The sequence below is a fragment of the Micropterus salmoides genome, unplaced genomic scaffold, assembly GCF_014851395.1.
Source record: "Micropterus salmoides isolate LMB-PRFRI ecotype aquatic unplaced genomic scaffold, ASM1485139v1 Ms_hic_scaffold_11, whole genome shotgun sequence".
Taxonomy (NCBI): domain Eukaryota; kingdom Metazoa; phylum Chordata; class Actinopteri; order Centrarchiformes; family Centrarchidae; genus Micropterus; species Micropterus salmoides.
This window is the reverse complement of record NW_024040152.1, coordinates 603,546-626,691: the sequence shown is the minus strand read 5'-3', so window position 1 is coordinate 626,691 and position 23,146 is coordinate 603,546. Positions and strand designations below refer to the sequence as shown.

Below are 23,146 nucleotides of genomic sequence, written 5' to 3'. Positions count from 1 at the left end.
AGCATCACGAACGTCAACAGAGGTACCAAGTTACCTGACGTTTTCGTGTCGGTACATGTACATGGTGTTGAACTGCTGCATCTCTTTCTGGCTAGGCTCCTTCTTCATGTCTTGAAGCATCTCATCAGCTATGTGCTTTGGAAGGATGGAGAGCAGCAGACGTTCCTGTTGGGGACAAAGACACAGAGGACATCATACACAGCTACTGATAATAAACAGAGAAAATGCCTCTAATAAAGACAGCTTTTGCCCTTTCAGTGATATGAAATTATGGAGTTTGATTTATTATGACTATTGTAGACATAATCAATTGTACACTGTTTGACAACAGTAAGCTACAGTGAAGTTTGTGAACCCTTTAGAATATTCTATAATTCCACACAAATGCAACCTAAAACATACACTGAGTGGCAAAAGTATGTAAACCTTTGCTTTCAGGAGAAAGAGTTGTTGATGCTCATCAGGGTGGAAAATGTTACAAAACCATCTCTAAAGAGTTTGGACTCTTCATTTGTACACAGTCTGTCTGACTTGATTAGAGCATTGGTTTCCCATGCAGCTCTTTTCATTTAGACCCATGTTCGAATCCCCCCTCCGGCAGCAGTGATAATTGCTTTCAACTTCAAACACCTGTGTGGAGTTCAGTTCCCACTGATTTGCTGTGGTGTTTTTAAATTTGTATCTTAGTCTTTCTAAATGCAATCAATGTTTACGTGTATATAAATAAATAAATAAATAAATAAATAAATAAATAAAGTGGCATTCAGACCAAAGTTAATCCACGCAACGCTCTCCTCGCGGGGGGTTTATCGCTGGACAACTGCTGAGTCTTCACACACACACAACGCAATAACGCGAATAAACACAACCCGCCATTACTACAGCTGTATGAACCCAAAGTAAACATTTTTATGTGATTAAATAGCAATAAACTCATAAAACTGATGCCGGAATAACTACAATATGATGCAGATTTGTTAAACATATGAATTCATGCTTTGTCAGGTCTGTCAGCAAGACAACAACTTCTAAAATGTTTGTTTTCTGAATGGAGTTTGGATCGATCAGGGCTATGCTGTGCTACCTTGGTCCCAGTAAAGTACGATAGCTGGAATAAAGTTCTCTTTAGTTTTCTGAACTCACCAGGTAGTTCAACCTCCTCACTTTATTTTCTCCCAGCAATGTCCAGGTTTGTCTGTTTTTTATATAAATATGAAGTAGTGCCAAACGACACTAACAACACTGAAACAGGATGTGCACGGAATCTGACGGAATGAGAAGCTCCAGTGAAGATGAATCAAAGTTGCAATCTTAAAAACTAAAGTAAAAAGCTAATTTAATAAAAAGCAGTTTACTCCGAGCTGCTCCTGCAAGCAAACCGCGTAGTTGTTGAGCATAATCCAGTCCGACAACAGGTGTTTATTTGTCCAAAAGCTGGAGCGCTTCTTCCTGCTCCTCTCCTCCAAATTTAGCAGCTCTCCGCCGGCCAGCAGATTTTCAATCGCCCGCTCTGCCTTGCCCTCTCCACACAATTCTCTGAAGCCTCGCTGACGTACAATCTCCACGTTGATAGGCTATCCGCATCATGTGAATTTCACTGGTGTGCCAGGAATGTTTGGTCATTGTGAGCACCCTCTGTTGGTGCTTTGGAGGCATTTCATGTCCATGAAACCAGAGCAATAGAGAAAGTTAAAATCAATACTTAACCAGTGTATCTCAGTAGTGCAGTGATTAAGTGCTTGCCCTGTAAATCCCAAGATTGACAGTTCAAATCCTGGTCATGGTATGTTGACCCCAAAACAATAACTGAAGAAATGTTTCTTTAAATATATCCAATTTTTGATGGCCTAAATGTTAAAACGAAACCTTCCAAAACTTTGCACACACGCCAGGCAGCTCAACAACTAATAGGAAGTCGGCCATTTTGGATTATTTTTTCATATTTGGTGATTTACACACTCCGCACTTTAATGAACTCGTCATAGAGAATTAGTTGGATTGATTACATGTTGTACAAATGATTTTTGGTCGACCTGGGCTGACCGTAGATTGGAGTGGAATATCAGTGATTCGCCACGAAACAGGAAGTTGTACATGCTCACATCTGTACCAAACTTTATGTGATTGATAAAAGGTCCCACCCAAGGCTTGACATTAACACCCGCCAACCCGCCAAATGCGGGTGGATTTCGGCCGTGGCGGGTAACACAGTCACTCCCACTAGCCACTCTGGCGTGTTGAAAAATTGTGGTCTTGTCAAAAGACTGAAATAACAAACGAACTGCAATGTGACACTACGATACTACAACTCCCATGAGCACTACCTACACACAGTGTTTGCTCTTTGGTCCATTAGTTCAATTATTATTAATTATTTATATAGCGCCAAATCACAACAACAGTTATCTCACAGCGCTTTTCATAAAAGAGCAGGTCTAGACCGTACTCTATGATGCTATTTACAGAAGCCCAACAGTTCCCACCAAGAGCAGCACTAGGCGACAGAGGCAAGGAAAAACTTCCTTTTAAGAGGCAGAAACCTCGAGCAGAACCATGGCTCAGGGCGGGCCCGACAATAGGCCTTTTAGTGAAGCCTATTGTCTTGCGTGCTACTGACCGACGACACCGTGGAGATTAAACTTGCATACTGGCCGTCGGACTGAGGGCTGTTTTGGCCTGCCGTTACTTATCAACTTAACCAGCGGCAGCAATGAGAAAGCAAGCTTTTTTAATAGCAGATGAATCCACACAACATGCGCGTCCGATTCTCTCACCTCTCTCACTTGAGTGCGCACGCCAAATATGACATGCAAACTTTTGTCAAAGAGAACATAAAAGTTGAATCTGTCACAGGGCAGCTGACGGTCTACAGATCCCTCAGACCTGTAGACCGTCAGCCTCCCGGTTGCTTTTAACCTGATGTATGATCTCTGTCATCACACGCGACTGGTCGCATGTGTGGCCAAACAGTGTGGAGAAGAAATGGACAGCAAAACGAGAGAAAGAGAAAAGCAGAGCTGAGATAAAGAAAAGGCAGGCGGCCCTTATATCACATCAAATCCTGTCACAACTACCTTTCCAGAGTTGATTATTAAAATATAGAACAATGTTTTAATAAAAGTTGTCATGCCATAGGAAAGCATAAGATGAGTCTGTATGGGAATAACCTGGAAAAAAGACCTGTATACCCGTTTCGTATCTCTAGTTACTCAGAGCGACCGCAGCTTCATGATGATAAACATAAATCCAGTCAGAGCTCTGAGGAAATGCAGATGCAAATGTTTCTGGTGAATTTTTTTTTCAGTTTAGTTTTTAGATTTTTAATTAATCTTTTACACCCATGCAGCAGTTTTATTATATATAATAAAAATATAAGCTACTATTTTAATGTCTTTGTCTTAATAGACTACATGTTTTCAAAAAGGGTGCTTTACACACAACCTTATCAGTCATCTTGTTTATGAAATGTATGCTATTACTCTTATTGCTGATATCTGTAATGGCTGATTTTATATTAATATATATGTTTATGTGAAAAAATGGAATGGGTTTCAATGGGAGCAGAGACTCAACTTTCCTCCAACCTACTCAACTTTAAGAGCTAAATGCCCTGTGGCACTCACCCCCATTCTGATGAAGTGCTTTGAGAAACTGGTTCTTCAGCACATAAAGAACAACATCCCAGCCAGCCTGGACCCTCACCAGTTTGCTTTCAGAACCAACAGAATCACAGAGGATGCCATCTCCACTGTCCTCCACTCAACCCTCACACACCTTGAGAAAAACAGAATGCTGTTTGTGGATTTCAGCTCAGCATTCAACCCAATCTCCTCATGAAGCTGATCAGCAAACTCAGTACTCTGGGTTTAAATGCAACACTCTGCAGTTGGATATTGGACTTCCTCACAAACAGACCCCAGTCAGTTCGGATTGGCGGACTCACCTCCTCAACTCTAACGCTCAACATGGGAGCCCCCCAGGACTGTGAGCTCAGCCCCCTCCTGTTCACGCTGTACACCCACGACTGCACCCCCCGACATGAAGAGAACTCTGTTGCGGACGACACCACCATCATCGGACGGATTTCAAACAACGATGAGACTTTATATCGGGAGGAAATTCATAATCTTGCAGAGTGGTGCTCCAACCTAATGCTCAACGTCAGCAGAACCAAGGAGCTGATTTTTGATTTTAGGAAGGAGGAGATAAAGACACACACTCTTGTCTCCATCAGTGGAGCTGAGGTAGAGCAAGTGAACAGTTTCAGGTTCCTAGGAATCAGCATCACAGAGAACCTGACATGGACATCTCACATCTCCACGGTGGTGAAGAAAGCTCAGAAACGACTGTTTTTCTTGAGGAAGCTCAAGAAGGCCAAATTCCCGCGGCAGCTTTTACAGAGGAGCAATAGAAAGCATCCTGTGATATCGGTGAGGTGCCTATGCAGAGCCCAAAGGATACTAAGGGACAGTACCCACCCAGCCACAGCCTGTTCACCCTGCTGCCTTCTGGGAAGAGCTATAGAAGTTTCTGCTGCCACACCACCAGAACGCAGAGCAGCTTTTTCCACCAAGCTATCAGACTCTTAAACTCTAATTTATCCTCAGCACTGCTCCAGTGATGATAGTTTATTTCTGTTTACCATTTTTATAATTGATTCTCTATTAATGTATATTGTCTGCTATGTAGCAGAAGGGAGTTACAAAACTCAATTTCGCTCTATAAATTTTTATATTATAAATCTACCTACCTACAGACTCCTTTGAGTTAAGCTGCAGAAAAGACGTTAAAAGTTGTATTTAGTATTTTCTAAATGTTTAGTTTAGGAAGGATATGTCTTTCCAAGGTGAAGGATGATAGAATCTCCTAAAAGCTGTTAAAGCTTTTAGGAGATTCTATCAGTGTGTCATATGACCACCTAGAGTGTGGAGAGAAGGATTTGGTAGACCAGAATTTAAAAATTTATCTCCATAAGCTAGGGGTGTGACGAGACACACGAGACAGGACGAGACAACACTATTTTAAAGAAATCTTTAATGCTGAATATATGAAAATGTATTTGTATTTCTATAACTACATATAACTATAACAGAATATAAGTCAATGCAGCTTACAGTCACTCTGCGTTGCTATCAGATCTGTTCCTCCTGTAGATCAACCTATTTAATATCATCCCTGCTGAGTCATGATTTGTTTGCCTTCCTCTTTGTATCTTTGTTTGGGGAAGTAACCTCTTAAAATGTGATTGTGGCACCTTTTCACCTCAATGATAAATTATTTAATTTTAATTCAGTTATAAACTCCTGGACTTTAACAGATCCTGTGTTTCAGCAAGTTTTCTGCACATGTTCAAAACTTTCCGCACATTCCGAATCTCTCCAACATATCTGTGTTCCTTGACATGTCCAGAATAAAGTCATAATATTAAGAGACTAATGTCATCATTTAATGAGAGGTCTACCTGGCCTTTACTCTGTACCTCAAACACTTTTGATCAGGCAGAAATCTCCCCACAGATCCACACACACGCATTAACTTTAGCAGCTCTGATAAAGTGCAGCTCATAGTTCCAAACAGAGCAAAGTTGCACTTCAGTTTTTAGATGTTTATGTTGCAAAACTCTACCAGCTACGTTACCACTCGTCACAGCTGTCCGGACTCACAGCTCGAGTGGGTCCAGCTGATTACTATCAGAGCGTAAGCCGGTGTCAACCAGCTGGGCGGAGTTGATTCGCTCCGTGACTTCTTATCAGTTATACATTTGTATTTCACTGCGTGAGAAAATTAATGTGTGGCTTGACAGCGTGTGAAAAATGTAATTTGCGTGAATCTTGCGAGACAACTTTTTACCTGATAAGAAATATTGTCACACTTTAATCTTGCAAATTTCATGTCTGAAATTATTTTGAAGTCGCTATTGCGAGAAAAGGTTTGAACCCGCAAATCGCAGCTTACAGCGATATTATTTTTAGTAGTAGTAGTTTGGTATTTTTTTATAGTTTGTTTCGCTGGCCCCCACAATATATACACTATTTACTTTCATTAATTAGTAGTAAATCCTGACAGAGAGGCAGAGAAGCAACAAACCTCTGAGCGGGTTGCCTCTGTGATTACACCAGACACCATCTCAGTAGGCCGGTTGCCATGGTAATCAGCAGCAGCCGGATGCTCCTTGATTGGTTGGCGGCCCTCGTCTCTCAGCACCCTGTGCTTCTCCATTAGTATTCTGGGAGTTTCTTCCACTCATGGTTTTATCAGCCCTCCTGCTGTCTTCTTCCCCTCTATCACTTCACACAACACCTTCACTCTTTTCTTCTATATTCTCCTCCATAATATATTTTCTCTCTCTCTCTGTGTGATTGAGAATGCCCAGTGGCCACAGATGTGAGGAGAATAGGGGAGTTGACTTCTGACACAGTACAGGCTCAAACAGACATAAGCCAAACAAACTAAAACACACACTTGAAAGAACAGATTTCACATGGTGCATGTTGGTAGCTAGGTGCAGAACTATCCAAAGAGGACCAGATTAAATAGATATATACTGCAGATGCAACATCTGACCTCTCTGAAGGGTATTTCATAAAAGTGAATACATTTTCTAAAACGTCTCATAAAGAAAATTGAAATAAGTTCTACAGAATGTACCATGTGAATGTATCCCTTTTGTAGCTTTTTGGCATTTTCCCTTTCCTTAATGTGTTATATCTTTACTGTGCATGCAATAGGTTTGCAAAGTCCACTCCAAAGACAGTTTCCATTGCTCCTGAACTACCTGTAAACAACCGGATTGTAGTCAGGCCAGCCAGCTTTGTTTTGGATCATACTACCTTGCTTGTCAGGACCTGCCCTAGTCTGCTTCTGATTGGCTAGTAGTACTTACCTAGCCAATCAGAAGTGCATGTGCAACACAGATCGAATGGAAGTGAGATGCCTAACTCCGAAGCTAAAATGGAGCGTTCAACAGGGTGAAAACGTGCTGCAGCAATATTCAATATGACAATGATAAAATATGTGTCTGTTTATGTTTTTTTTATTAAACATTGTAAACATATTCTGGTACATCCCCTAAATAAAATGTTAGGGCATAGAGGGCAGAATATGACCAACGTTATGTAAGATTTGGTGGGATTTGACAGCCCTACCCAAGACCTGGAAAAAAAGGGGTTTGATCCTTGAATGCGCTGGAGTGGAGGCCCCCATAAGATGTACACCCATTGCGAGACCGAGACAACTTCCCTGGGAATCAGCAGGTGCAACACTACGCTGGAACTGAGAAGCATGCCTGAAACACATCCAGGATAATCTAAAGGGGTTTCAACACACAAGAGATACTGCAGAACTGCAGAAGACCGTTCCAGTATTACAAATGTCAGAAATTTTTAAGGTGGTCAGTAAAACCATACTGTAATATTAGACTGAATCACCACGTAAGACAAAACAAGAGCAGACAGATTTTCCTGCTGTAATGTTAAGTCGATAATAAATCTGGGAATTAATGTTTGTTTATGTAAACTGACATCTCTGACAAATTGTAATCCCCTTCTAGTTCAAGGTCTTACCCATCTATCCTTGAAGTTAAGTTTATACTTCAGAGATGGAAGTCACTAGAGTTGAGCATGTGTGTTTACATGTTAAGTTTAATTTTTGTAGGACTGAAATGCTTTAATCACAAAAAGATTGTAATCACCCTTAATGTGAAAGGGTTACATAATCCTTTCAAATGAGTAACGTTATTGCTAAAAATTAAAAGAGAAAAGCAGGATATCATTTTCTGGCAAGAAATGGACATAATGGACTTGTTGAGGGAATTACATCCAGTTGATAGATGTTTTACTTTTTTCTGCCATGCCCATCATTCGTATACTTTTTTATGTTTAATGTATAAAGACTATTGATTTTAAAATGCGACATACAGATAAGGGGCATTTCTGACCATGCAGGAGCATATTTAACACCACATCTAGACCACAAGCCTAAAGAAACTTTATGGAGACTTAACACCAGCCTTGCAGAACAGCCCTCAATGCCAAGAGTATATTAAGAAAGAATTAAGAGACTATATGACCTATAATGACAAAGGAACAGTATCTCCCAGCACATTGTAGGTTGCTCCCAAGGCGGTCAAAGGTAAAATTATAATGTGGTCAACTCAAAAGAAAAAGGATAAATAAATTCAATTTTAAAAAATATTTGATTGAAAAATTTAAATTCCTGTAGACTAAACATATTAACTAGAATAAGCTGCCCCCAACAGTCCTTGAATGGATAGAAATAGTCCAGGAAATTGGAATCAGGACATAGCAAACCTTGAGGAGGATATCATTTTACCGCCACCACCTGGGCTGGTGTGTGGAGTTTGCTGCTGACCTGCCTGTCAGATCGACATACTGCTCCCAAGTTCATGTGCTGAATTGCATCTTGCAGACTCGAAGCGATCATTTCTGGAGACGTGCACAAGTTACAGGGCAAATGGGCCACTGAGGGTGCTCTGTGAATATGTGGGCTTAGCAGATGACAGGTGAACTACTGGAGTTGACAACAACTCACTACGTTAGATTAGGGCTGGACGATATAAAATATGATAAATGTTATCACGATAAAAAGTTTCATATCTTTCGATATTGATAATTATCACAATAAGTATTAAATCATTATTTCTTTCGAGTTTAAAGGCTGATTTTTGCTCCTGAGGTAAGTTGAAGAAACCTAATGGTTAATTTTGGTTTAAACTTTTCTTTGTGGTCAACACTTGAGGCCAAACAGTGGATCACTTCACAAATCTGCAGTAGAACATTCAAAACAATTATGATAAAGTCTTTTTCAACAAATACGCATGAGTAAAACCAAGTAAAAGCCTTTTTCCAAGTCCTAATTTGTGTATGATTCATGTGAATAAAATCAAATATTTATTAAACATTTGTTATATTGTTAATGAAAAAAAATTATATCACAATAATTATGGTTATTGTTTTATTGTCTAGCCCTACGTTACATAACACTGAAATTTAGCCATGGGTGGTGCAGTGACTCAAACCAACGCTGAAAGCAAAGTATAGAAATTATTTGTTAAGCTATGTGTAGAGGAAAAGGCTGCTAGCCGCTAGGCTAATTTCTGCAGTGTAAGAGGAGAGGCTTAAGCTAATAATAGTGAGTAGCAAGTTATAACCCGGTCAACTGGGCTCGAGCTGAACTCAACATGCCATACCTGCTGAGAGGACTGTGGGCTTTTAGGGAGGGGAGCTGGATTTATACCACAAGACAAAACCAGAGCATCTCTGTGAAAAGGAATGCCAACAATAATTGTTTTATCTGGAGTATCTTATTTTCATAATCGTTAGAAGCCAAAATCTTACTAAAAATAAAATTGTATTTATTGCCCGGCCCCGAGTAGTGTTTCAGGAAAGTCATCCTTTGGAAACCATCAATGTACCAACTTTTGGGTCAATTACTTTTTGTTTAGTAACTTAATTCCAAATTAAAAGTTTAATATTTTTATAATCACTTTCATGTTTGAAATGCATAATTACTGACACAAATTTGAAATGAAAACAGGCAGACAAAGTGCAACATAGACCTGAAAATGAACATGCAAACTGAACTTGCTTTTGAATTATCCTGATGCCAGCTCATAAAAAGTGGAAATGAAAAGTCTGTTTTCTAAATAATGAAAGCAGTCATCATCACGCACCAATACAACAGATACAACATCTGATTAGTTAAAACACATGATTCAAGTGCTTGGTTTTGGGGCCAACATGTCTGTTATGTGTAATGGAATTAGACATTAGGCTAACTCTGTACTAGACAAATTGAGATTATACTGATAGTGATCTTATGTTCTGACTTTGGGCATAAGTATAGGACCCCAAAAGTGAAGTTTTTCCCTTAAACTCACACATAAAAACACCAGAATATTGTATTATTTGTCCAGTGACCTGTTGCTGGCTCTGCTCCTCCAGATTGAGTTTGACCTCCAGTGACTGTCTTGCCTCCAGAAAGGCCTTCCGATGTTTCCGGTCAGCCATGTAGTACGACATGATACCCACGGTGATGGCACAAACATAGATTACAATGTTGGCCAGCAGCTTAAAAAAGAACAAAGAATGTAACAGTTAGGGATCATCATTTAATCAACATGTGCACAATAAAGGCATAACAGGGCACTACAGTGTTTTGAGAACATTTCCAACAATCACAAAGTAAACAGTAGTCAAGTTTTCATCCATATCTAGTGCATATTTTTATCAAATTTCAGTTATAAGTTTAATGTCTTTTTGCATCCACTTCAGTTATGTGAACATAAGCTCACTGGTTGATGGAGATAGACAGGCGCTAATCATCCACTTGGTGCCATTAAACCAACGCAGAAGAAGAGGACACAACAAGGTGACGTCATTAAAAGAGTTCCAGCCAAAGCTTAATGTCATGTTTCTAGGGCTGGGCAAGTTAACACGTTATTATCACATTAACGCATTAATTAAGACCGACAATTGTTTTATTTCACGTTAAGGGAGTTGTTGTTATTATTATTATTATTATTTTGAAAGACCGTTGCTCACTGGTTCTGAATAGACATACTGTCAAACTATGGGTCACAGGAGTGGTGGGATGTTGATCTGCCTGCAAATCACCCACCCAAACAAGCAGTGGAGGGAGGCTTCGGCAGACTACATTGGATGCAGCGTGTGGGAGAAGTAGATAAAAATTAAAGCTGCAAGCAGCGTTGGGTGGGCCCTCGCACGTGAAATGCGTCGAGGTGTTCCCATTGTGGCGCTACATAGCACTTCGCACTACGACTATAACTGATCATGTAGATGTGTTCGGGGTGGGACTGTTATCAAGCATGTCACGTTTGGTGCAGATGTGAGCATTTACACTGAAGTTAAAACAACTTCCTGTTTTATGGCGAATCATCGATTTGGACGCCACGCCACAGGAACGGCGTTTCACGTAAACTCACCGTTCGCACAACTTTTAATTGTCAATGGGTTTAGACTGCACAGTACAATTCTGAAGTCGGTTGGACTAAATCCCTAGGAGGAGTTTATTAAAGTACAAAGTGTGTCAATCGCAAAAAATTACCACTTCCTGTTTGGTTTAGGCAATGGCTCCAAGAGGCTTTTTTGTGCGTCTGGACATGATACACATACCACACAAATTTCATACACGTAGGTTAAACATTGTCCGGGGGCTGCTCTGTAGGGGGCGCTAGCGAGCCATTTTACCACACCCATGCACGAAACCCATAGAATATGAAATTTTTCGCCACTCCTGAATTTTGTGTAAAGTTTGGTGAGTTTTTGAGTATGTTTACGCCACCAAAATTGAGGTTACTTTGCAGAAAAAAGAAAACGGGCCCTAAAAATAATCCCTTTAGTTTCAATAGGGATATTGAATAAAGACTGCAGCTTCAAGGCTAAAGCAGAGCTCCTGTGTGTTGCTTGCCAACTGCTGAAGAAAGAGTGAGGGGGTTGGCCCTGAAGTTAGCATCAACTTTGGCCCTGGTGAAAAACAAAGTCTCCCCAGTGCTTCCCAACTACAGGCTGGGAGCTGAACGGTAATAGTGAAAAACAGGATATTAATTGTTAGAAATTACATTACTGTAAACAGGCTTATTTTAGGTCTTTAAAACTGAAGCATTCAAGTAAAAACAATATAAAAATGCTGAAATCACCAGCGCATGTATTACTGACATCAAAGAGTGCAAGTATGAGTAATCCATTTCATCTGTTGTGTTAGTGGCTTTGATTCTGTCAACAGTGTAGCAGTTAAAACCATCTTTCCATTTACATTTTACAACCTAGGCCCTTTTGTAATGTAGATTAAAATATTGTAGCCGATGGCTGACATTTCCCATTATGCAGTGCAAGACTGAATAGTTTGTTGAATTGCTGTATTATGATTATTATTGTCTTTTTTGTGAGGTGGCTGTTACATTTCTTGACACCAGCTATATTTTGTTTTATATACATTTCGTGCCCAGAAAGCCTACAAAGGAAGGCGCCCAGGAGACATTGTGATCTGATGCACGGCCTGAAACACCTCAACTTGTTACTGTTTTTTGTTGTTGTTTTAAGATATTTTTTGGGGCTTTTTAGCCTTTATTTGGAAAGTACAGAGAAGCAGAGATAGAGGGAGTGAGAGAGGGGATGACATGTAGCAAAGGGCTGCATGTTCGAATCAAAGCTGGGTTGCTGCAATATGGAATCAGCATTGTACATGAGGCGCACACTCTACCAACTGAGCTAACTGCACCTCAACTTGTTCCTTTTGATGCGAAGGAGCAGCAGCTATCCTCCCCTTCATGCTCCATTTCAACAACACCGAGACACTTGAACTCTGTCAAGACTGGGGCAGCATCTCACTCCCAAACCTGGTCTGGCTCAGCCTCTGTAGTAGCTACTATTATGTTAAAGCCAGAACAATCATCAGATCAATGATCTAGCTTTATAAAAGGAAATACCAAAGAGGTCAAAATACATTATAGGCCTGTTAAAAACCTTAGCAAACCACTAAAGTTTCATAAGTTCATAAACAGTAAGAACAGAGCAATGCTTAGGCTAAACCAGGGGTGCTCAACTTAAATTGCAAGAGGTCCAGTAAGTCAACCTTCTGGCCCTGCCGAGGTCCGAACAATTTCAAATACGGGCTCATACTTTTTGCCAGACTAAAAGAATCAGTTTAGACAACATTTTTATTAACAATAATACCTCAGCTTGCCTTGTGGCTGGCATGGATGTGCATCCGAAAAATTCCATTTCCCCATATTTAAATAAAAATAGCACGAAAACAACCTATCAAATGCTGATTTCATTGTTTTTGGAAAATGATATGCCCATTTTGAATTTGATGTCAGCTAGGGATGCAGCGATTACCGGATTTCACTATTAACCGCACTTTAAAACATCACAGTTAATTAATCGTAAAGGCGAGTGTTTCTGGTGCACGAAACGAAAACAAAGTTACACAAGCGGTGCACCAGCTTAAAGTGCCGTGCTATCAGAGACACACTGGCTAAACTATGGCAGAGGGACCAAACTGTGAAGCTTTATTTCCACCAAAGAAACGACTGAAGTTGGCAAACAACCAGGGAGTTATTGAAGATGACGGATCACCTGTTCAAAAACTTGCCGTTAAAAGGTTGCTGCTAAAGGAGTGAATATCTAGCCTACATTCAAGTTGATGCAGCACCTGCGGGATCAGCACCCAGCTTTGCCCAAGTAGAGGTTATAAATAATAACTGAGTTAGATAATGTGGCATGATTGTAGGGAATTAAATATAAAACGTGTCACTTATAATATTTGCCGTAGCGTGAGAGTTGGGCTTTCAGTGCAATGTTGCGCTAAACCCAGCTTCCACGCACTGCAAATCGCTTCTTTTCTGAAAGGGCCTTTATGGAAGACCTTGAGTCACTGAACATTTAACGTTACATCCTGTCTGTGTTGAGAAAATGTTGCCAGGTGTAAAACACTAACAAAACATCATGAGCTTATGGACTTCCAGGGCCCTGTTTCAGAAAGCAGGCTTAACAAACTCTGAGCTTATCCCTGAGCTCTGAGCTGAAAAATCTGAATTTTCGGTTATAGAACAGCTGATCAGGGGAGGAGTTAAGTAGAAACAGATGTTTTTTCAACTTATCCTGTGATCCTCCTGAGAAGGTTAGGTTCACAGCACCAGTTGCTGGAATTACTGATCTACAGTTTATCGGATCTCGCTCTCTGAAACAGAAAACCCAGTTTCCCTCATCTCAGGCTCAACATACTCCCAGGCCCAGGACTACCAAATGTGCATTTCAATTATTAATAACACTGCATGAGAGATGTTTCAATCATTTTCACTAAAATTTATATGTATGTATGAGAGGTGATGACAATAACAGATCAGTTTATTACCCTCTTCAATAACAATTTCCCCTGGGGGACAAATGTAGTTAATATTCCTCCTATATTAATAATCTTGCATATTATAGAAATAGAATTGTTAGTGTAATTAAATATTAAAAATCAACTTCAGTTATTACTAGTGTTTATTGATGAAATTAATTAATGAACCGTGATTTTTGATCAGACTATAATCGTATTAACAAAATCTGTAATTGTTGCATCCCTAATGCCCACAACAGGTTTCAAAAAAGTTGGGACAGGGTCATGTTTACCAATCTGCTGCATCACCTCTTCTTTTAACAACACTCTGTAAGCGTCAGGGAACTGAGGAGACCAACTGCTGGAATCTTGAGCGTGGAATGTTTTCCCATTCTTGCTTGATGTAGGATTTCAGGACTTCTCAGCAGTTTTATGTATCATAATGTGGCAAACATTTTCAATGGGTGACAAGTCTGGACTGTAAGCGGCACCCCAAATATTTTGCTACAGAGCCATGCTATTGTAATATGTGCATAACGTGGTTTGGAATAGTCTTGCTGAAAGAAGCAAGACCTTCCCTTAGAAGACATCGTCTACTTGGCAGCATATCTTGCTCCAAATCCCATATCTTTCAGCATTAACGGTGCCTTCACAAATTTGAGGGTTACCTATGCCATGTGCACTAATGCACCCCTATACTATAACAGATGCTGGCTTTTACACTGTGCACTTATGATTTCCAAACAGAATTTAAAATTTTGACTCATCAGACCACAGGACAGTTTTCCACCTCAGTCTCAGGCCCACAGAGGGCAGCAACGTTTCTGGATCTGGTTTATATTCGGTTTCCTCTTTGCATGGTAGAGTTTCAACATACAACATACTGTCTTGAAAGTGTTCCTCAGTACATGTATTGAGGTCCACTACAGAATCGTGTCTGTTTTAATGTCTCGTCTGAGGGACCTAAGGTTGTGGCCATCCAATATTGGATTTCGGCTTGTGTACACAGATTTCTCTGAATCTTTTAATGATATGATGTACTGCAGACAATGAAATTCCCATATTCTTTGGAATTTTATGTTGAAAAAAAAACTGTCCTTAAATTGTTGAACTATTTGCCAGCTAGTCTTTCACAGAGTGCTTGAAATCTATCTTTGCTTCAGAAAGACTAGAATGCTCTTTTTATACCCAATCATAACTACTTGTTGTCACTTAACCTAATTAATTGTGAGATGTTCCACCGGCTGTTTTCTCGTAGCATTTCATGACTTTTCCAGTCTTTTGTTGCCACTATGGCTGGCCCAAATGTCATTTTTTGAGCTGGGGGAACCGTAGCTGAGCGTCCAGAGAGGCTGATCCGAGCAGGTCCAGAGCAGAATCCGGGAATAGTTTCGCCGGGCAGGGGTCCAGGCTGAGAGCACACGGGATGAGCGATATTTTCGGTAGCGGAACTAAATCTAACACATTATTATGCAAAATTTCCTTTTAGCTTTAATTAGCGACTAAATGCTCTTCTTGTACAGTTCTTCCTACAGTACTTCTACCTAATATAAAAATGTAGGAAATTTGACTGTTTTGATCTGTAATGAGCAATTATAAAATTAATAAACGCCTACTACCGCTGTTTGTTTTCCCTTTGATGTGAACTGGAGCGATACGTTCACTGCTGTTGGCGGAGGTCCATCTAAGCTGGAGCACCCAGAGAGAACATGCAAACTCCACACAGAAAGGCCGGGGCAACTGGGGTTTGAAGCCACAACCTTCTTGCTGTGAGGCGACAGTGCTAACCACCGCACCGTCTGTCGGCGGAGATCAAGAGCGAAAAAAACCCTCAATTTTCGAATGTCATAATTGAAAATCTAATGTGTACCCAGCAGTCGAATATTCGGGTCCAGCCCTAGTTGCCACTGTCTTTTTTTTTATTTATTTTTTTACTTTTTTTAAAACTTTGCTGGCATCAAATTCAAAATGGGCATATGATTGTCCAAAAACAACAACATTTATAGTTTTAAGTTGTCTTTGTGTTATATTCAATTAAATATGGCGTTTCAATGTTTTGCACATCATGACATTTTGTTTTTATTTACTTTTACACAGCGTGCCAACTGTTTTAGAAACAGGGATGTAAAGTAATCTGGTTTCTTGTGTGCATGTAAACATTCTGATGTGGTGTCTGACCTTTTACTGAAAGCCTCTCAAGGGTAAAAGTTGTCCAGTGATGAGGCAGACTGAAGCTTATTGACAACCACACACTGTGACTGAGAGAGAAATGTCAATATCCAATGAGTACATGTCCTTGAACACAGTCAACAATCCAGATACATAGTATAACGGCATGTGAGAGTTCAATGTGAAACTATTTAGATTTTTCTACAGCAGTTGTCTTTTTTTCTGCTCTGTGTAAACGCTTGAGAAAAAGTCCATATACACCAAGTGATATCTATCTAGGGAGTGGTTGCCAATACCGCCTCCACTGTTTCAAATGTTTCCAATGTTTTTATTGAAAGCCACTTTAGACTCAGGTATTATTCTACATTTTTATTACTGTCAACTAATTCCATCAAAAGACCAAATCCAACAATGTGTTTGTCTGTCTCTCAGTAACAAGTGAAATTAAAGCTGCAAGCAGCGTTGGGCGGGCCCTCGCACTTGTAGCGCGTCCGGGTGTGAGCCGGCCGAGTTGCATATTCTGGAGCTCTGTTGGTGCGGCTGTGAATTTGCTACGCGGTTCCGACGCCGCATGAAGGTGCTATATGTCACTTCCTGTGTCCCCTATGTGGAGCTACATAGCACTTGCCGCTATGAATATAAATCGGTATTGACGTGTAGATGTCTGCGGGGTATGGAGGACCGATCCTGACAGTCATAAATAAATAAATAAATAAGTAAACGCTCAATAAATAAATAAGCATCCAATTAAATACACAAAAAAATAAAGTAAATAAATAAATGTAGGTAGTAATTAAATTATACAAGGAGACATAAATGTATATATTTTAATTAGTGCCTTTAATAGTATTATTATTATTATTATATAATACCTTTACTTATTCACCTTTGTTATAATTACCTTATTTGTTTATTCTCTGTTATAATCTTCAACTTTATTTATTAATTACTTATTTTTTTAAATGTATTTATTTATGTGTTTTAATATTTTTGTCTGTTTTATTCTTCCGTATCTTTTTACCTTATTTATTTACATGGTATTTATTTCTTCCTGTCCTTTTTACATTTCTGTATGCATTTCTGCCTCATTATGCAAATTAGGAGGGGCTGTGTCTCAAGGGGTCAACTTCTGCCCATTGGTGGACCAGTCAGACTGCTTCCTTCAGTGCGCTGAGGTGTTTAGCAACTCTGAAGACACTACCAGCCATGTCTTCCTTCTCTTTTCACGTAAATGTAAATGCTCCGTACTTGTATAGCGCCTTTCTAGTCTTTTCGACCACTCAAAGCGCTTTTACAGTCGGGGTTCAGTATCTTGCCCAAGGACACTTCGACACGCAACCAGGGGGAGCCAGGGATTGAACCGCCGACCTTCCGATTAACGGCCAACCCGCTCTACCTCCTGAGCCACAGCCGCCCCATTTATGTAATTTTCTTTTATCCAAAGCAACTCGGGTACACCTGTTCAATTTCTTGTTAACACAAATGGCTAATCAGCCAATCACACGGCAGCAACTCAATGCATTTAGGCATGTAGACGTCATCAAGAAAACTTGCTGAAGTTCAAACCGAGCATCAGAATGGGGAAGAAAGGGGGTTTAAGTGACTTTGAACGTGGCATGGTTGTTGTTGGCGTGTTGAAGGGCTGGTCTGAGTATTTCAGGAACTGCGGAACTACTGGGATTTTCACGCATAACCATCTCTAGGAGAACGGCCTGAAAAAGAGAAAATTTCCAGTGAACGGCAGATGTGTGGATGAAAATGCCATGTTGATGTTCAGAGGAGAATGGGCAGACTGGTTCAGGATGACTGAAAGGCAACAGTAACTCAAATAACCACTCGTTACAACCAAGGTATGCAGAACACCATCTCTGAACACACAACACGTCGAAACTTAAAGCAGATGGGCTACAGCAGCAGAAGACCACACTGGGGGCCACTCCTGTCAGCTGAGAACAGGAAACTGAGGCTACAGCTCACACAGGCTCACCAAAACTGGATAATAGAAGATTGGAAAAACGTTGCCTGGTCTGATGAGTCTCGATTTCAGCTGTGCCATTCAGATGCTAGGGTCAGAGTTAGGTCTAAACAATATGAAAGCATGGATCCATCCTGCCTTGTATCAATGGTTCAGGCTGGTGGTGTAATGGTGTGGGGGATATTTTACATTCTGGGCCCCTTAGTACCAACTGAGCATCGTTTAAACGCGACAGCCTGTCTGAGTATTGTTGCTGACCATGTCCATCCCTTTACGACCACAGTGATCACAGTGTCTACTGATACTTCCAACAGGATAATGCACCATGTCACAAAGCTCAAATCATCTCTAACTGGTTTCTTGAACATGAAAATTAGTTCACTGAACTCCAACGGCCTCCACAGTAACCAGATCTCAACCCACTAGAGCACCTTTGGGATGTGGTGGAACGGGAGATTTTCATCATGGACAAATCTGCAGCAACTGCATGATGGTATCAAGTCAATATAGACCAAAGTCTCTGAGGAATGTTTCCAACACCTTGTTGAAAGTATGCCACGAAGAATTAAGACAGTTCTTGAGGCAAAAGGGGGTCCAACCCGGTACTAGCAAGGTGTCCCTAATAAAGTGGCCAGTGAGTAGATGCGGCATGCTTCTGGAGCAACTAGGAGTTAAGTGCCTTGTTCAGGGACACAATGGTGGATGTACTGCAGTTGGAATTGAACCCAGGCATGTGTCTTATTCAATGTGCCATCTCCACACCAATTATTATTGTGAAAATATCATGTAAATGCAAAATGGCTAAAAAACTATTCTGATAACTGAAAGGGTGATTTGTTAAAAAGTCCATGTATTTCTTTTCCATCTAGAAGCGTTTCACAGATCCATGCACTCCTTTAGCATTTACCCATCTCTAAAGGGCTTTTTATGTGCATGTTTGTTCACTCATCTTGGAAGACTCGTTTTTCACTATCAGTGTTTCTAATTTGGGATAATGCCATCTTCTTCTATCATCTTGTGTTTTCCTGTGTGCCTCGCTTAGCTCCCTTCTCTGTCACCTGTTTTTGCAACCTAGCAACACACAGTCACAGGACCTGTCCCAACTTTTTGGAAAACCGTTTCTGGCATTTGTGAATTGAAAAAAAGCTCCCACCTGTAGTAGTTGAGCATATTTACAATACAAACCTTGTCAGTGAACTATGAGGGGGAAAAAACAACCACCCCCCCCCAAACAAATACAAAATAATTGTTCATTAATCCTAATCAAGGTTAAATGTTCAATTAATTGTGATTTTGATTTTAGGTCATGTAGTCCAGCTCTACGGTCATCACTTTCTCGTTAGATTCTTTATTTTGCGGATTTATTCATTGATTAGATAGTTGAAATCATTAATGCTAATTTTATATGCCTTGAGTCGAAGTTGTTTTGTCAGTAGTGTCATTTTAGTATTAATACAAACCCTTAGGTTACATATACACCAGGGCTATTCCATTGCAAATTCAATCGGGCCGGATTTTAAAACCAGGACACGGGGATGGGCCGGACATTTTCTCACGAGTTGGGATGAGTATCATTAGGATTTTTTGTCACTTGTATTGGTAATCCTTATTGGTTAAATTTCTTTATCGATGCTCTTTTCAGTCCTATTTATTATTAAATAATTGCATATATAACTTAATATAATAATAATATTATATATATATATATATATATATATATATATATATATATATATATATATATATATATATATATATATTTTAACTAAATGTTGCGAGAGCAGCAACAGGATTTACAGGAGCAAAGTCACTAATATCTCACTGGAAACGAATCTAAAATGTCAGTAAAATAAATCACATTCCTGACATCAACATACTGAGTGAAGTTTAGAACAGCTCAGTCCCTCCTGTCCTCCCTCTGCTGCTGCTGGTAGAGAAGAAGGCTGCTCTGTCTCTGCCACCAGCTGAGTTTATAATGTGCCTTATTTTAATGTACGTGGCAAACTCAGTTAAACAGTTACTAAAGACAGACAGCTTTCACTTTAACTTGTTTGCAACAATAAGCTGATCGGTACAACACGTGTGAAACTCAACAAAGATGAGAAGGAAACTAGCTACTTCTATACATGTAGTTTACTTTTGTTGTCATATATATTAGATTATGTGCTGGGCCACATGGAGGTTGCTTTGGGACCAGATGTGGCCCGCGGGCCGCAAACTGATTAGGGCTGATATACAATAATGATTCCCTAGCTTTGTTTGTAGGCCTAAATGTGACCTTTATAAATCCCGAGGCAGCAGTTTGATTGGATGCTAGTTTGAAAACATTTGCCTCTGGGAACAGCAGCTGTTGGATTTCTAAGTCAAGGTTAAGGTAAGTAAATGCATTTCCACCTCCCTTCCCACTCTTACCTGTCTGCCAAGTGCTGCTCCCTGGATGTCCTCCTGCTGCTGCTGGGCGATGGTGACGCCCAGAACCAGGGTGTGAACCCCGCAGGATACAGTAGTGATGAGCACGATGGGTGTCAGTCTCAAAGGCAGAGTCAGGAAAAAGGAAAAGCTAAAGAAAGCCTGCCAGCCAACTGTGTCACTAGCCTGGTGGAAGCGAGCATAGTTCAGACCCAGATAGCAGAATATCTGAGCTGCTATGAGCACCCACAGGGCATAGGGCACAACCCGTCTCGAGATGCGGTCTGGCAGCAGCCCGAAGCGGCACAACAGGTAGAGGATAATATCTGCTGCCAGTCCCACTGAGGCCACTAAAACAGAAGCCAGCTTGTCAGTGGTATAGACCACCGCACACATGACAATAATGTAGCTGTCAAAGAGGGCGGCAAACACAACGAGCACCAGCAGGGTCTCATGTCTCTGTCGTCTGAAGTAGGTCTGGTAGAGGTTCTCCAGAGACTCGGGTGCGAAGGTGAGCCGCATGAACCGTGGCAGGCAGAGGCAGCATCCTGAACTCCGAACCGTGACCTCGTGTGTTCGGCCCACTGCCTGCCCGGGATCAGAGGGCAGTGTCACCGAGCAGTCAGCCGAATACTCTGCAGAGTACTCTGGCTCAGAAAAGGCTCGGTTCCGAGGCATGGTGAACACTCACAGCTTATGCTCCTTTCTATCAAAAAATGGACAAAAGTGGTCTGGTTTGTCGTCCTACAGGGGTAAACCATATGCTGAGATAACTCTCAGGTATGCATCATCCGTTTGTTTCCCTTCTGCTGACTGACCACCTTTTCCCCCTGAGAGCCTACATATGTGGCATGAATCACAGCAGTGTGTTGATTGTCAAGACCTGTACATCTGAGAGATGTCTTTTACATAGCAGAGTCTGTGGAAACTCATCCAATGCTGTCATTTGACTTAGTTAGTCCTGTGTCATATGCACAGATAGAGCACGCCTACTCCTCATTAGCAACGTGATCCAAAGAACATGCCCCTCTTCCTTCCTCATTCATCTTTCCAAATGTGACTGTTTCAGCAGCTCCTTTCCACCTTTGTACTCCACAGTTGTATACCATGTCAGAGTCAGTGAATTCATTAACATTGGATCAACTAAGTTTATGCCTGTATGCAATTCCTCTGTCTCCATCATTTGTCTGGGTGGAACAGCGTTTTGCATTTTGGCCTTCCATAGTCCCACTTCACATGGCCTGAATAAAGAATAACACATGAGAAAAAAATTCACCATGGCATAATCTCCAAACACACAGAGGTATTTGTTTTTTGTATCTACCATAACATTAGGAATCGAGTAGGTGCAGTACAGTCCCTACTTCCTGCACCTGGCTGCTATTGGTCCTGCAAAATATAACTAAAGACATTAGACTTATTTTAAGATACACTTGACGCTGACCTGCATCTATGGACCACCAAACCTTGATTTTCAATAACATTTGAACAGGTCAACTTGGCATCCTCTCCAACTATCCCTGCACTGAGGTGACTTGCAGTTGGTTAAATGTAATAAACGCAAGCTGAAAATCTGAAGCTGGTATGTGGTGTATGCTGAATTGAAAAGGGACTCTTAGGTTTTGACGACTGCTTAAGTACTACTTTATTGGGTTTGCACTTTTGCCAATTGAGCAAGGCCAACTTAAACTGGCAGGCTGTCTTCACACAGTCGCCAGGCTCTGTGCTGCAGGCCTACCTAGCTACATGTTGCACAGGCTGTGAAAGCATATTCAAACACTACGCTCATCTATCGAAACACATTTACGCTGACAAAATCAATGTGAAAGCTGTCAATTGTCTGACCAGTGTCACCCACCCCTCAAACTAACTGTTAAAATGGTATTTCAGCATCTCTGATTTTAATTACCGTACCGTGCATATTTGACTGAATCTCTTGAATCTTCGAATCAGATTTTCACGTCGGCATTGTACTGTCCACGTACACTGCATGCTGTCTCATTTCCATTCATCGGCTATGCTAGACGCTGATATTTTGTCCCATTCTTCCAGACGCTATCACATGACCATGTGCATAATCTATACGGATGCATCAGCTTACCGTTTCCAAAAGCAGCTGTTGTCTCCTGTGGGTGCTGGCGTTATTCCCTTCAGACAGATGTAGACGTCCTCAGTGCGCCTGACGCACGGGAGCCGCACGTACTGAAGCACAGTCTGCGTGAAGTAAAACCCTGATGAAGGAAGGCGGCCTCGGCGGGTACACAGGCCAGGTCTTTTTGGTTTTCGGTGTTGGAACCGCATCACAGTTAAGCTACAAGCATCAACACATCATTTCCGGTCACTTTTAAAAGAAAACCTTTATTTGCAAATGTGCCATTTTATGTTTTATTGAGTAATGGAGAGAAAAGGGGGACAAATAAAGATGAACTTATCGCATCTGAATATGTGAATATGTACACAAAATCTGCCTACCATTTTGTTGTAATAAATTTTAAATAATACAGAATAGCAAGATACAGACCCATGCCGTTTTCATCACAAATAAAAACAAAAGCAATACTTTCTGAAAACCTTGAGCCATGCCTGGTACAGAACCTGTTTGCATACCATTTTACTGTTACATAAATAAATAACATTTTATGTCCATCTATAAAGTTAAATTTTCATCAAATTTAATTTAGAACCTGACCTTTCCTGACCTTGGAAATCGTGATTATACAAAAGAAA

At 40.7% G+C, this 23,146-nt stretch overlaps 1 protein-coding gene across 3 annotated transcripts in view; it reads right to left on the bottom strand.

Annotated features, from left to right (window-relative positions):
* Positions 1 to 22,716, bottom strand: part of adcy3a (adenylate cyclase 3a) — a 77,035-nt gene extending 54,319 nt beyond the window's left edge. For 2 of the 3 annotated variants that reach the window (XM_038710308.1, XM_038710309.1), the window contains exons 1-3: positions 20,423 to 21,097; positions 9,939 to 10,088; positions 35 to 165 (exon numbers count right to left, since the gene is read on the bottom strand). In XM_038710308.1, the coding sequence (XP_038566236.1) occupies positions 35 to 165; positions 9,939 to 10,088; positions 20,423 to 21,097 (956 nt within the window). Of the gene's footprint in view, positions 1 to 34; positions 166 to 9,938; positions 10,089 to 20,422; positions 21,661 to 22,520 lie in introns of those variants that run through there. The other variant, XM_038710307.1, reaches the window with a different exon arrangement.
* Positions 22,717 to 23,146: the final 430 nt, after the last annotated feature.